The sequence below is a fragment of the Hypanus sabinus genome, chromosome 6 (assembly GCF_030144855.1).
Source record: "Hypanus sabinus isolate sHypSab1 chromosome 6, sHypSab1.hap1, whole genome shotgun sequence".
NCBI classification, from domain to species: domain Eukaryota; kingdom Metazoa; phylum Chordata; class Chondrichthyes; order Myliobatiformes; family Dasyatidae; genus Hypanus; species Hypanus sabinus.
In genome coordinates, this window is record NC_082711.1 from 78,192,684 (window position 1) to 78,208,211 (window position 15,528).

The following is a 15,528-nucleotide window of genomic DNA, read 5'->3' on the forward strand; positions in this document are numbered from 1 at the left end:
TCCAATGAGAAGGAAGGATTCAGTTCATTCCAATGAGAAGGAAGGATTCAAAGAGGGGGAAGGGGCCACAGTGGTTGACAAAGGAAGTCAGAGATTGTATAGCATTAAAGAAAAAGAAGTATGACAGGGCTAAGATGAGTGGGAATACAGATGATTGGGAAAGTTTTAAGGAACAGCAGATCTTAACTAAAAAAGCAATACGGAGAGAAAAAATCAGGTATGAGCTCAGTCTAGCCAGGAATATAAAAGGGGATAGCAAAAGCTTTTTTAGCTATGTGAAGAGAAAGAAGATAGTTAAGAACAATGTTGGCCCCTTGAAGAATGAATTGGGAGAAATTGTTATGGGAAACAGGGAAATGGCAACAGAATTTAATGCATACTTTAGATCTGTCTTCACCAGGGAGGACACAAGCAATCTCCCAGATGTATGGATGGCCAGGGTCATAAGATATCAGAGGAATTGAGACAGATTGACATTAGGAAAGAAACTGTGATGAGTAGACTGGTAGGACTGAAGGCTAATAAATCTCCGGGTCCAGATGGTCTGCATCCGAGGGTTCTAAAAGAGGTAGCTCAGGAAATTGCGGATGCATTGGTAATCATTTTCCAATGTTCCTTAGATTCAGGATCAGTTCCTGAAGATTGGAGAGTGGCTAATGTTGTCCCACTTTTCAAGAAGGGAGGGAAGGAGAAAACGGAGAACTATCGCCCTGTTAGCCTAACGTCAGTCATGGGGAAGATGCTCGAGTCCATTATTAAGGACGAAATAGTGGCACATCTAGATGGCAGAAATAGGATTAGGCCAAGCCAGCATGGATTTACCAAGGGCAAATCATGCTTGACTAATCTGTTGGAGTTTTTTGAGGGTGTAACAAGGATGTTAGACGAGGGTAAGCCAGTAGATGTTGTGTACCTAGATTTTCAGAAGGCATTCGATAAGGTGCCACATAGGAGATTGGTGAGTAAAATCAGAGATCATGGCATTGGGGGCAGGGTTTCATCATGGATAGAAAACTGGTTGGCAGATAGAAAGCAAAGGGTAGCAGTGAATGGGTGTTTCTCAGACTGGCTGGAGGTGACTAGTGGGGTACCACAGGGCTCTGTATTGGGACCACAGCTCTTTACGATTTATGTCAATGATTTAGATGAGGGCATTGAAAACTATATCAGCAAGTTTGCTGACGATACTAAACTGGGTGGCAGTGTGACATGCGAAGAGGATGTTAGGAGAATACAGGAAGACTTGGAGTGGGCAGATACTTGGCAGATGTCATTCAATGTGAATAAATGTGAAGTTATCCACTTTGGAAGCAGGAACAAGAGGGCAGAGTATTGTCTGAACGGTGTAGAATTAGGTAAGGGAGATGCAAAGAGACCTAGGAGTCCTAGTTCACCAGTCAATGAAGGTGAATGAGCAAGTGCAACAGGCAGTGAAGAGGGCAAATGGAATGTTGGCCTTTGTTACAAGGGGAATTGAATACAAGACCAAGGATGTCCTTTTGCATTTGTACAGGGCCCTGGTGAGACCACACCTGGAATATTGTGTACAGTTTTGGTCTCCAGGTTTAAGGAAGGACATTCTGGCAATTGAGGAAGTGCAGCGTAGATTCACTAGGTTGATTCCTGGGATGGCAGGGCTGTCTTATGCAGAGAGATTGGAGAGATTGTGCTTGTACACGCTGGAATTGAGGAGATTGCGAGGGGATCTGATTGAAACGTTTAAGATAATTAAAGGATTTGATAGGATTGAGGCAGGAAATATGTTCCAGATGTTGGGAGAGTCCAGTACCAGAGGGCATGGATTGAGAATAAGAGGTCAGTTATTTAAAACAGAGTTGAGGAAGAGCTTCTTCTCCCAGAGAGTTGTGGAGGTGTGGAATGCACTGCCTCGGAAGACGCTGGAGGCCAATTCTCTGGATGCTTTCAAGAAGGAGCTGGATAGATATCTGATGGATAGGGGAATCAAGGGATATGGGGACAAGGCAGGGACTGGGTATTGATAGTGAATGATCAGCCATGATCTCAGAATGGCGGTGCAGCCTCGAGGGGCCGAATGGTCTACTTCTGCACCTATTGTCTATTGTCTATTATCTATAAGTCCAAAGAAGGAACATATAAATTAGCCAGAAAAAGCAGCACACCTGAGAACTGGGAGAAATTCAGAGTCCAGCAGAGGAGGACAAAGGGCTTAATTAGGAAAGGGTAAAAATATTATGAGAGAAAGCTGGCAGGGAACATAAAAACTGACTGTAAAAGCTTTTATAGATATGTGAAAAGAAAAAGATTGGTCAAGACAAATGTTGGTCCCTTACAGTCAGAAACAGGTGAATTGATCATAGGGAAGAAGGACATGGCAGACCAATTGAATTTTGAACTTTGGTTCTGTCTTCACTAAGGAGGGCATAAATAATCTTCCAGAAATAATAGGGGACTGAGGGTCTAGTGAGATGGAGGAACTGAGGGAAATACATGTTAGTAGGGAAATGGTGTTCGATAAATTGAAGAGATTAAAGGCAGATAAAACCCCAGGGCCAGATGGCCTGCGTCCCAGAGTGCTTAAGGAAGTAGCCCAAGAAATAGTGGATGCATTAGTGATAATTTTTCAAAACTCCTTAGATTCTGGATTAGTTCCTGAGGATTGGAGGGTGGCTAATGTAACCCCACTTTTTAAAAAAGGAGGGAGAGAAAATTATAGACTGGTTAGTCTAACTTCGGTGGTGGGGAATATGCTAGAATCGGTTATCAAAGATGTGATAACAGCACATTCGGAAAACGGTGAAATCATTGGACAAAGTCAGCATGGATTTGTGAAAGGAAAATCATGTCTGACGAACCTTATAGAATTTTTTGAAGATGTACCTAGTAGAGTGGATGGGGAGAACCAATGGATGTGGTATATTTAGATTTTCAAAAGGCTTTTGACAAGGTCCCACACAGGAGATTAGTGTGCAAACTTAAAGCACACGGTATTGGGGGTATGGTATTGATGTGGATAGAGAATTGGTTAGCAGACAGGAAGCAAAGAGTGGGAGTAAACGGGATCTTTTCAGAATGGCAGGCAGTGACTAGTGGGGTACTGCACTAGTACGATATACTATTAATGATTTAGATGAGGGAATTAAATACAGCATCTCGAAGTTTGCGGATGACACAAAGCTGGGCGGCGGTGTTAGCTGTGAGGAGGATGCTAAGAGGATGCAGGGTGACTTGGATAGGTTAGGTGAGTGGGCAAATTCATGGCAGATGCAATTTAATGCGGTTAAATGTGAGGTTATCCACTTTGGTTGCAAGAACAGGAAAACAGATTATTATATAAATGGTGGCCAATTAGGAAAAGGGGAGGTGCAACGAAACCTGGGTGTCATTGTATACCAGTCATTGAAGGTGGGCATGCAGGTACAGCAGGCGGTGAAAAAGGCAAATGGTATGTTAGCATTCATAGCAAAAGGATTTGTGTACAGGAGCAGGAAGGTTCTACTGCAGTTGTACAAGGCCTTGGTGAGACCGCACCTAGAGTATTGTGTGCAGTTTTGGTCCCCTAATCTGAGGAAAGACATTCTTGCCATAGAGGGAGTACAAAGAACGTTCACCAGATTGATTCCTGGAATGGCAGGACTTTCATATGAAGAAAGACTGGATCGACTAGGCTTATACTCACTGGAATTTAGACGATTGAGGGGAAATCTTATTGAAACATATAAAATTCTAAAGGGATTGGACAGGCTAGATGCAGGAAGATTGTTTCCGATGTTGGGGAAGTCCAAAACGAGGAGTCACAGTTTAAGGATAAAGGGGAAGCCTTTTAGGACTGAGATGAGGAAAAACTTCTTCACACAGAGAGTGGTGAATCTGTGGAATTCTCTGCCACAGGAAACAGTTGAGGCCAGTTCATTGGCTATATTTAAGAGGAAGTTAGATATAGCCCTTGTGGCTAAAGGGATCGGGGGTATGGAGAGAAAGCAGGTACAGGGTTCTGAGTTGGATGATCAGCCATGATCATACTGATCGGCAGTGCAGGCTCGAAGGACCGAATGGCCTACTCCTGCACCTATTTTCTATGTTTCTATGACACTTTTGAGCCACTACAGGCCTTTTGACCCACACTGGTGTGCCAACATTTTAACCTACTCTGAGAATATTAATTGATTGGCTGCATTCACAGAATCCCAACACGGGCAGGGATAGGTGCTATGCACATGAAGAGTTGATTGATCAAATAATTTGTTTTGTGATGAAGAATTTGCTTTGTTTGCACCTCACTTGAAAATGGTTCTGTTGTAAGTGCACTACAAGAAGTGTACATGTGTACAACTTCACTTATTATTTGTTAGTATGCAGCAAGAATAAACCAATCAAAGCTTTAGGATGTTAAGGGTCAAGGTCAGCTATAATAGTCTTGATTATGCATCACAAGTGTTCATGGCTGAAGCACCATTTGAGCAATCTGGTCATAATCGTGGTTGATACCTTGGTGTTGAACTGTCTTTTGAATGGTTTGCTAAACTGAGTCTTGCTGTTCCTCTCAGGTGTGTGTACAAATAGAGAAAACAGAGAGGTAAAAATAGCACAAAATGTACTCCAGTCAAATCTTTTAAGTGTTTCATATCATTTTATATGGGAAAGAAAATCAGGCTCAGTAAAAAAATACATTAGCAAATGAATAAGTAGACCTTATGTTATTAGTGAAAACTATTTTCACCTCAGAATGATCCCACCTGCACAAAAGTAGCTAAATGCTTTGTCAAAAATTGATGACTTAACCAATACCCAAAGTAGATCATCTGACCATTCACTTAATTGCTAAAACATGTACTCATATCTATGATAGTTTACCCAAAACTTATTCACCATGAGATATTACCACTAATTCTTACCACTGAGAAAATCCACACCCTTTGAAACAATGAAATATCTGCTAGGATCAGCCATGCAAGGTGAAATACTTTAATTTTGTTCTATTGTCAATTTAATCTCAAAACTTCTAATATTCACAGGTGCTCTGGGTTTCGAAAATGAATCTATGTGATAGTCTTTAATATGAGGCTTTTAATTGTCCATATAGACATCAATTCTTACTGTTATCCAATCTGATAATTTAGTTGTAGCCTTCCTATTCTACAATGGCATCCATTTATTAGCCAATAATTTTCTGAATGGTAAGTAATATTGTTTTGGATTATTGGCTCCAAAACATGCTCCATCTCTAGTTATTTTTAACAGGCTTTACATTAATCTGATTCTGATTCCAATCCTAACTAAAGAAAAGAAATGATATTGATGTGATGTAGAATGTGTGGAGAAAGAAAGAGAATTAATGTTTCAGGTTGATAATCTTTCTTCAAAATATTCTGATTAAAGTCCTGAAACTGAATCATAAACTTTATTGTCTCTCTCCCTTTTTGAAGCCATTATGCCAAATATTCTGTATTATTGAGTGTAATTGCAGAAGTAAGTACATGGGTCTTTAAGCATTTTCTTAATATATTGGATTTAATATATTGAAGCCATTTAAAGTATCTTAATTTATCAGTGACTCTAAACTGCATCTTGCCATCTTTACTACATATCATTGATGAAGACATCAGAAGACTGCTGGGTTAGATGAGATGACTCAAACAGAACTTGCCGGATTTATCTTCTGTTTATTTCAATGGAAGTAAAACCAGGCAATATCCAGGCCAAATTTTCCTTATATTTAATGCCCAAAGAGTAAAGACAACCATACATTTTTCCATTATTAAAATATTGGTATTGTTAAAATGTAGATATAGAAGTAAAATGTCAATCAGTAAGATTTCAATTAGAATTATCAAAATTTTCTTTAGCACTTTTCAACTTTTCAAACCTATCCAATGCTTTATCATGAAATTGCATGTTTAATAACTTTCACTTTACAGTGATTCTAGGTTTTGTTTATAAGTATACTATACTACTATACTACTACAGTCAGTATTCCACAACAAACCATAGAAACATAGATACAAATAATTAAAAGGCAGTCTACTTCTCCATTAGTAACACAGATCACTGGGAGATTCAACATGCATATCAATAATCACAGCTTTCTATAGATGCGCAGTAGAGAGCATCGGAACATGCTGCATCTCTGCATGGTACAGAAACTGTACTGCAGCAGACAGGAAGACTCAACAATGGGTAGCCAAACCACTCAATGCATCACCAGAATCAGCCAACCCACCATCAAGGACATATATAGAAAGGTGCCAGAAAAAGGCAGCAATATCATGAAGGATCCCACCCACCCTGCTCCTGGACTGCTTGTCCCACTCACATCAGAACCACATAACATCCACACCAGGACAACCAGATTCAAAATTAGTTACTTTCCCCAAGCAGTAAGGCTGATTAACACCTCCACCCACTAACCAACCCAACCACACACTTGCCAGAGTTGCCTTATGTACACACACTCCTGTACCTAGCATCATGTATGTACACTTTATCTATATAAGCTATGTTATGTATCTATATTTATTTTATTATTATTATTGTGTTCTTTATCCTATTGGCTGTTTTTGTTAGTGCTGCATTAAATCTGGAATAACAATCATTCATTCCATTCCCCTATACACTTGTGTGCTGGAAGTGACATCAAACAATCTTTAATAGAAACTAACCCCTGAGTACACAAGAATTCCAGACAACAAAGGTTTTAATGTACTTTAAATACATCCATATATCAGTACGCCAGATTAATGCTTATAGGAATTTGGGTGTGGATACATATGCCCATAAGTTGATGGATGGGAAATAAAATGGCTCATTGACTTCAGTTCTTGATTTTATGATACATCTTCCTATTACGCACAAATACAAAAATGCATATTTTTACGAGAACAAAAGGGAACTAAAACAATTTCTTTTCAAATCCCAATATCAATATGATGTTGATGCAGGCTGTTGTAGGACAGGTTTAAAAATGTTTGATTTCTATTCAGGGCAGGGCTCCATTATAGAACTTGTTTGGCCTGTTTAGTTATTTGCTATTTTTATATGCTTCAGTTAACCTGGCACCTGAAAGGCTTGTAAGCCATGTTCCCAGCTACTGAATCTGGCTGTGAGACATCAAGTTGGTGACTTGATCCCAAGATTTTCTAAGCTATCATTTTAGCTTGAATTCACAAAGCCTACACTTGTTGTTGTCGTCAAAACTTAACAGTTTTGTAACAGTTCATATCTGATGAATTTTTTCAAAATGCATAAAAGGCTTTCCTTTTAGGCATGGAAATTCATTCAACTAGTTTTCTATAACATAATGGTATGAACAGTAAAAACATACTCCTGCTATGTTCCTTTCCCACTCTGAGCCATCCACCCAAGGTCTTTGTCCCATTATTCACCTTCTCCACCTCTCTCTCTTTTGTTATTAAGACTTTTTATTCCCCACCTACTTCCATCTGCCCAACAAAGTTCAGTGTTCAAAATACATTTATTATCAGAGTACATATATGTCACATATATTACCTGAGATTAATTTTCTTGTGGGCATTCACAGAAAATAGAGACACATAGAATTAAAGCCAACGTCTAATCCAATTCACTACCTCACCTTGAATGTCAAGTGACTGACCCTCTTGACCAACCTCCCAAGTGGGATCTTGTCAAAGGTCCTGCTAAAATCTGCTGCCTTGCCTTCATCAACTTTCCTGGAAACTTCTTTGAAAAAAATCTATAAAATTGGTTAGAGCTAACTTAACATGCACAAAGCCATGTTGACAATCCCAAATCAGCCCATATCTATCCAAATACTCATATATCTCATCCCTTAGAATACCTTCCAATAGGTTACTCACTACTAATGTCAGGTTTATCGGCCTATAATCTCCTGGCTTAGTTTTAGAGCCTTTCTTAAACAACATAATAATATTAGCTTCCTCTAACATCCCACCACGGCTAAGGATGTTTTAAATATCTCTGCTAGGGCCCCTACAATTTCTACCACAGGGTCCAAGGGAACAACTTGCCAGGCCCCAGGCCCAAATTCACCCTGATTAGCCTCAAGACAACAAACAACACCTCTCTTGTGATCTGTATACAGTCTGTGACCTCACTATTGCTTTGCCTCACTTCTATAAACTCTGTGTCTATCTCCTGAGTGAATACAGATGCAAAAATCCATTTAAAATATCCATGTTGTATACATGGACTTTGATAAAGCCAAAGCCAAAGACAAGGTCTCTGTTGGGAGACAGATCTGGAATACTAAGGCACAGTGAATCCATAAAGACTTGCTAGATTAGGTTCAAAATTAGCACTGTCATAGTAGGCAAATTGGGCTAGTGGTGAAGGGGTGTTATTTTGACTGGATGTCTGTGGCCAGTGGTGTTAAACGAAGATCAATGCTGGGGCCTTTGTTGTTTGTTGTGCATGTACATGATTTGGATGAAAATGTAGGTGACTTGATGAATACATTTGCAAATACTCAAAAAATTGACAGCATTGTGGATAATGAAATATGTTAACAACAGGATCTAAACTAGTTGGAAATGTTGGCAGAGGAGTTGCAGATTAAGATTTATCTGGACAAGTTTGCATTTTGGATGGTCAAATGTAAACAAAAGTATACAGTAGGTGGCAGGACCCTTTGAAGTTCTGATGTACAGTGTGATCTGAGGCAACACGTCGCTGAAAATTGCAACACAAGTAGATAGGCAAATGTGCCTTTGGCAGTCACAGTGTTGAATATAAAAGTCAGGAAATCATGTTGCAGCTGTGTAAATCATTTGTCAAGCCATATTTGGAGTATTTTGTGCAGTTTCAGTCGCCACATTACAGGAAGGATGTGGAGGCTTTGGAAAGGGTGCAGAAGAGATTTGGCAGGATGTTGCTTGATATTAGCTACAAGGAGAGGTTGGACAGAATTGGATTGTTTACTCCAGAGTACTGGTGGTGGATGGTGACTTGACAGCAGTATTTAAAATTATAAGAGACAGGGTAGACAGAGTGTTTTTCCCAGGATATAACTGTCAAATACTGGAGGCATAGGTTTATGCTGTGTGCAGGAAAATTTAAAGGAGATTTATGTGTTAATTCTTTTTACACAGAGTTGTAGGCACCAGGAACACCTGCCAGAGAGGTGGTAAAGCACATGGAAGTGCAATGTTTAAGAAGCATTTAGACGGCCATTGCAAAGGCAGGGAATTGAGGGATATGGTCCATATGTAGGCAGATAAGTGGCTTCACGTTAACATGTGGTTTCATGTTAACATAGAGATGGTGAGTCCAAGGGTCTATTCTGATGCTCTTCTAGGTTCCATTTCACACAGGCTGGAATGCAAAGAATTTGGACCAACACATTACAGTCAGATTGCTTTAGGAATCCTACTTTTGGTTTTGGATCCAGCAAGTAGCAAAGGTATGTTGGTTTTAGAAGGAATTCAGAACACAGTAAGATGGTGCCTGAGTTTAACTGGGTTACAGATACCATGAAAGCCATTTGCCTCATCATACTTGATTTGCACCGTAAGAAGAATTACTCAATTGGAGTAAATCCTATTCTTTTCTCACAGTCCTCCAAATTCTTCAAAGGATTAAAGCACTTTGCAATATAATCAGACGGCAGTGTTTAAAATGATAAAGGTATGTGATAAGGTAATTTCGAAGAGGCAGAAAGATAAAGAACCAATTCCACAGAATAATATCTTCTGGTCTTAGGATCATATGATTTTTCAGGCATTCATAATGGGCACCTAAAAATATCTCCGCTAATATGGTGTGTGTGGGAGCACTGGCCTGGGATTGGGTTGTCTTTCACCATCTTTAGAATCCATTATACAAATGTGTCTTTTCAGAATGAAGCAAACAATTGCCAGCAGGCTTTTCTACCATAGTAAACATCAAGACTAATCATGTCTCCCTTCCCCACATTCTCTGCATGAGGAATTACCACTTCTCAGAAAACCTGCCCAACTTCTCCTCTGACTGTCCTGAATGTAACCCCAGCTCAAATCAGTAGGCTCACCACAAAACAGATTCAAATCTATTTTGTCACACCTGGCCTCTATGTTTGAAATCACCACAGCCCAGTTATCACACATGAATATTCCTGGTCTATGTAGTCCTCTGTCATTATTTCAACCATCACTAGCAGGGAAAACAACAGATCAGCAATGGTTGTAGTTTCTAGGAGTAATTTAGAAGATATGGAATCAGTTCATCCCAAAGCTAAAGAAATATTCTAAAGGGAAGATGAGGCAACTGTGGCTGAAAAGGGAAGTCAATGACAATATAAAAACAAAAGAGAGGTCATACGATGTAGTAAAATTAATGGAAAGCTTTTAAAAACCAACAGAAGGCAACTAAAAACAGCAATCAGGAGAGGAAAAATGAAATATGAATGCAAGCTAGATAATATAGTGCCTTGAAAAAGTATTGAGCCCCATAACTATTTACACATTTTACTTTATTATTTTCTAAATCTAAAATATGAAGAAGTAGGATTTTTGAACTAATCTACAAAACATTGTGCATCATGTCAAATCAAAAGAAAAAATCTAAATCTGCCAACAATTTACTAAATATTAAAAAACAAAATTGTGTGGCTGAAGAAGTATTCACCCCCTTTCCAATTGCTCTGCTAACATCCCATTGGTACCTTACCTTACCAACTCACCCTATTTATTGAATTAGGAAATTGGAGGATCCCATGTGTTCAGTGAATTCATAAGAATAAATACCTTCTCTGTAAGATCCAACCATATGGTAGATATTGAGCAAACCAAAATGAAGACAAACAAGCATTCAAGACAAGTCAGAGGAATGATAACAGAGAAGCACAAATCTGGGGAAGGGTACAAGACCATCTCAAAGGCACTGAACATATCTTGGACCATAGCACATTCCATCATGAATAAGTGGTAACAGTATGAAACCACAGCCACATTGCCTAGGTCAAGCTGCCCATCTAAACTTAGTCATTGTAGAAGAATGACACTTGTAAGAGAGCCTATGTCAACAGTCACTCTGAGTGAGCTGCAGAGGTCAGTGGCATCAAATAGAGATGAAATCCATGACTTCATAATCTCTCAGGCTTCACACAAAAAGGGTACTTATGGAAGAGTGGCAAAGAAAAACATCTGACTGAAAAAAAAACATATTCTTGCGCTTAAGAACTTTGCAAGGCATCACTTAGAAGATACTGTAAAGATGTGGAAGAAGTTCGGATGAGACTGGAGTAGAACTTTCTGGCCTTAATGCTAAGTGGTAAATGTGGCGTAACTCTAAAAATGTGCATCAGCCGGATAACCCCATCCCAACTGTAAAGTACGGCATTGGTAGCATCATGCTATGGGAATACTTTTGGGGAGCAGAGACTGGTAATTTGATTAGGATTGCTGGAAAGATGAATGAGGTTAAATGCAGAGAGATCATGGATAAAACCAGCTAGCCTCCGCCACAAAACTTAAACTGGGAAGGAAGTTTGTCTTTCAGCAGGACAATGACCCAAAGCTCATACCCAGAGCAACCACACAGTGGCTCAAATGAAGAAAAGTGATGTTCTTGAGAGGCCTAGTCAGTCCTGACCTTAACCCAATCAAACATGTCTGGCAAGACAACAATATTGCTGGCCACCACTGCTCCCCAACTAACCTGGCAAACCTGGAGCAACTTTGCAAATCTTGCTTTATCATGTTGTGCAAACCTAACAGAGACTTACCCAAATGACTACTGGCTGTAATAGCTGTGGGAAGTGGTTCAGCAAGTGTACTGAGCAAAGGGGAATCTGCTGATATTTCAGTTTTTGAATTTTTAGTTTTTCATGCTTCACAAATTTCCCTGTTTTTTGGGCTTTACTGTGAAAAAAAGATGCACGTGATTCACAAATAAAATTTCTCAGTTAAATTGATCAAGGTCTCTGGTTATAATGGTCATTTATGTGAACAAATTGCTGGGGGCTGAAAACTTTTACAAGGCAATGTAAAAGAATTTTGTCAGCTATATAAAGAAGAAAAGAGAATGAGAGTGGATATTGAACCACTGGAGAGGCAGCAATGAAGGGGCAAAGAAATGGCTGACAAACTAAGTAAATATTTTGCATCAATCTTCAACTGTGGAAGACACCAGCAGTATGCAAAGAATTCTAATATAGTCAGGGGGCAGAAATTACTTTAGTTGCTATGACTAAGGAAGTGCTTGGAAGCTGAAAGGTCTGAAGGTAGATAAGTCAACTGGACCTGATGGATTACACTGCAAGGTTCTGAAAGTGACAGCTGAAGAGGTTGTGGAGGCATTAGTAATGATCTTTCAAGAATCATTAGATTCTGAAACAGTTCCAGATGACTGGAAATTTGCAAATGTCACTCCATTCTTTAAAAAGAGAGGGAGACAAAAATCAGGAAACTATAGACTAATGAGCCTGACTTCAGTGGTTGGAAATATGTTTGAGTCCATTATTGAGGATGAGGTTTTGGGTGCTTGGAGGCACATGATAAAATATGCAGAAGTCTGCATGGTTTCCTTAAGGGGAAATATTGCCTGACAAATTTGTTGAAATTCTTTGAAGAAATGACAGGCAGGACAGACAAAGGAGAGTCAGGTGATGTTTTTACTCTGACTTCCAGAAGTTCTTTGGCAAGGTGCCATACACAAGGCTGCTAAACAAAATTGGAGCCCATGGTATTACAGGAAATATAATAACATTGTCAGAAGATTGTTGACTGGCAAAAAGCAAAGAGTGGGGTCAAAGGGAGCCTTTTCTGGTTGACTGCTGGCAACTATTGGTGTTCCTCAGGGGTTGGTGTGGCGTTCGCTACTTTTCACATTATGTTTAATGAATTGGATGACAGAATTGATGGCTTTGTGGCCAAGTTTGCAGACTATACAAAGATAGGTGGAGGGGCAGTTAGTATTGAGGAAGCAGGGAGTCTGCAGTAGGACACAGACAGATGAAGAAATGGCAGAAGGAATACAGTGCAGAGAAGTACAGAATGCACTTTGGTAGAAAGAGTAAAGGCATTGACTATTTTCTAAATGGAGAGAGAATTGAGAAGTTAGAGGAACAAATGGTATTGGGAAACCTAGTGCAGGATTCCACGAAGGCTAACTTGCATGTTGACTCAGTCATAAGGAAGGCAATGTAGTCCCAGCAGTCACTTTGAGAGGAATAGAATATAAAAGCAAGGATGTAATGTTGAAGCTTTTCAAGGTATTAGTCAGACTTCATTTAGAATATTGTGAGAAGTTTTGGGCACCTCATCTAAGAAAGGCTGTGCTGGCATTGGAGAGGGTCCAGAGGAGGTTCACAAGAATGACTGCAGGAATGAAAGAAGTGTTTGATGTCTCTGGGTCTGAACTTACTGGAGTTTTGATATTGATTGGAGTGGATAGGGTGGATGTGCAGAGAAAGTTTCCAATAATGGGAGAGTCTAAGACCAGAGGGCACTGCCTCAGAAAAGAAGAATGTCCTTTTAGAACAGAGATGAGGAGGAATGTCTTTAATCAGAGGGTGGTGAACCTGGAATTCATTGCCCTGGATGGCTGTAAAGCCAAATCACTGGGCACATTTAAATTTAGACCAGGTGGAAAAATGGCAGTTGGAATTTAATGCAAACAAGTGTGAGGTGTTGCACTTTGGGAGGACAAGCCAGGGTAGGTCTTTGGTAGAGCACTGAGGAGTGCTGTAGAACAAAGGAATCTATGAATACAGATCGATACTTCCTTGAAGGTGGCATCACAGGTAGATAGGATTGTAAACAGAGCTTTTGACACATTGGCCTTCATAAATCAGAATATTGAGTACAGGAGATGTGATGTTATGTTGAAGTTGTATGAGACATACAACTTAGTTAAGGTCAAATTTGGAGTACTATATGAAGTTCTCATCATGTACCTAGAGGAAAGATATCACTAAGATTGAAAGAGTCCAGAGAAAATGTACAATATTGTTGCCAGGACTTGAGAACCTGAGTTATAGAGCAAGGTTGAATACGTTAGGATTTTATTCCCCGGAATGTAGAAGAATGAGGGGAGATTTGAAAGAAGTATACAAAATTACAAGGGGTATAGATAGGGTAAAAGCAAGCAGGTTGTTTTTCTACTGAGGTTGGGTGAGACCAGAACTAGTGGTCATAGGTTACGGATGAAAGGGTGATGCGAGTGTGGAACAAGCTGCCAGCAAAACTAGTGGATGCAGGGTTGGCTGCAATATTTAGGAGAATTTGGATGAGTACATGGATGGGAGGAATATGGAGCACTATGCAAGAAGGTGCAAATTGATGGGACTAGGCACAATAACATTTTGGCATGGACTAGATGGGCCAGAAGGCCTGTTTCTATGCTACAACACTCTATGACACTGTGATTCTACAATACCAAGACCAGGGTAGAATTGTTTGGAGCCCTTCTGCACATCAAAAAATTACATGCTATTCTGTATGGCATATTTTATTGTGCACTTATACTCATCAAAGCTCTCTTAACTTGGTAGTTTGCTTACTGAAACCAAATTCCTTTTCCAGCTGTTAACGCTGAATACAACTTATCATGATACAAAGTTTGAAGCACAAAGTTTACTGCCTCCAAAATGTGACATTTTGTTAGCAGAGTACCTTGAGCTACTACTGCTATATAATACGTTGAATGATACTGATTAGGGATGAATTTCTAGACAACACATTCTAATAGCATCTTATCTCTGTCTTTATTAGAACAGTATATTTATGAGGAAGTCAGATAAATGCATGCGAGAGAAAAGGTTAAAAGTAGTTAAAGATGGTAAAAATTGGTAAAAATTTTCCATTAACTCTGGGAGAGGGATCAGTTTGTCTGAATGACCTGCACAGTTCCAGAGTGATGAATCTTTTTGAGAGCGTGCGCCCAAATTGAAGATAATCTTCTAAAAAATTCCTCTTGTGTGCCATAGTCATTTTGAACAGAGATTATCACTGATTAATGAATTAGTAACAATAATTGTGGACCTTTTTACGGAAAAAAGGCTGAGTCATTTGCTTATTTTCATATATTCATTATTTTACTGTTAATGAAAGTATAACAGAGACAGACTGAAATCAATGAAGTCACTTAGAAATCTTTTAAAAAGAAAACTGAAGAAACATCATTTCCAAATAGTATTGTTATTGTATCTCATACATAAGAAATGTGAATAGGCAGTAAAAAAAATGCTGCCTCATTTGGTAGTAAAGATCATTATTTATCTTTATATTGTGGGCGAGATTTAAAGAATTGAGGGGTAGCACTGCTTAATGCATCATAACAAAATTTTGTGTGTGTAATTTTAGACACACGTACCACACGTTCACCATCCCTAGTAACCACACCAAAATTTTTACACTTACCAATGACTTTGTCACCCTGTGGGTTGCTTTTGCCCCCAGCACTGGTTGATAGATCTTCAGGGACAGGCATCTGCTCAAGTTGTTCAGTTTGGTCATTTATGGGAAGAGCTTCTTTATTCCCTAAACAAAAATGAATTGATTACAATAACTAAGCAATACAAAGAAAATAGAAATCTTAAATAAGTTGCACTCATCGAGTATCAGTGGAAGGGAA

At 39.3% G+C, this 15,528-nt stretch overlaps 1 protein-coding gene across 10 annotated transcripts in view; it reads right to left on the reverse strand.

The window, feature by feature from the left end:
* ikzf1 (IKAROS family zinc finger 1 (Ikaros)) overlaps nucleotides 1-15,528 on the reverse strand; it is an 87,874-nt gene that overhangs the window by 58,319 nt on the left and 14,027 nt on the right. For all 10 annotated transcript variants that reach the window (XM_059972467.1, XM_059972466.1, XM_059972465.1 and 7 more), the window contains one exon: nucleotides 15,315-15,434. In XM_059972467.1, coding sequence (XP_059828450.1) covers nucleotides 15,315-15,434 — 120 coding nt within the window. The remainder of the gene's footprint in view (nucleotides 1-15,314; nucleotides 15,435-15,528) is intronic.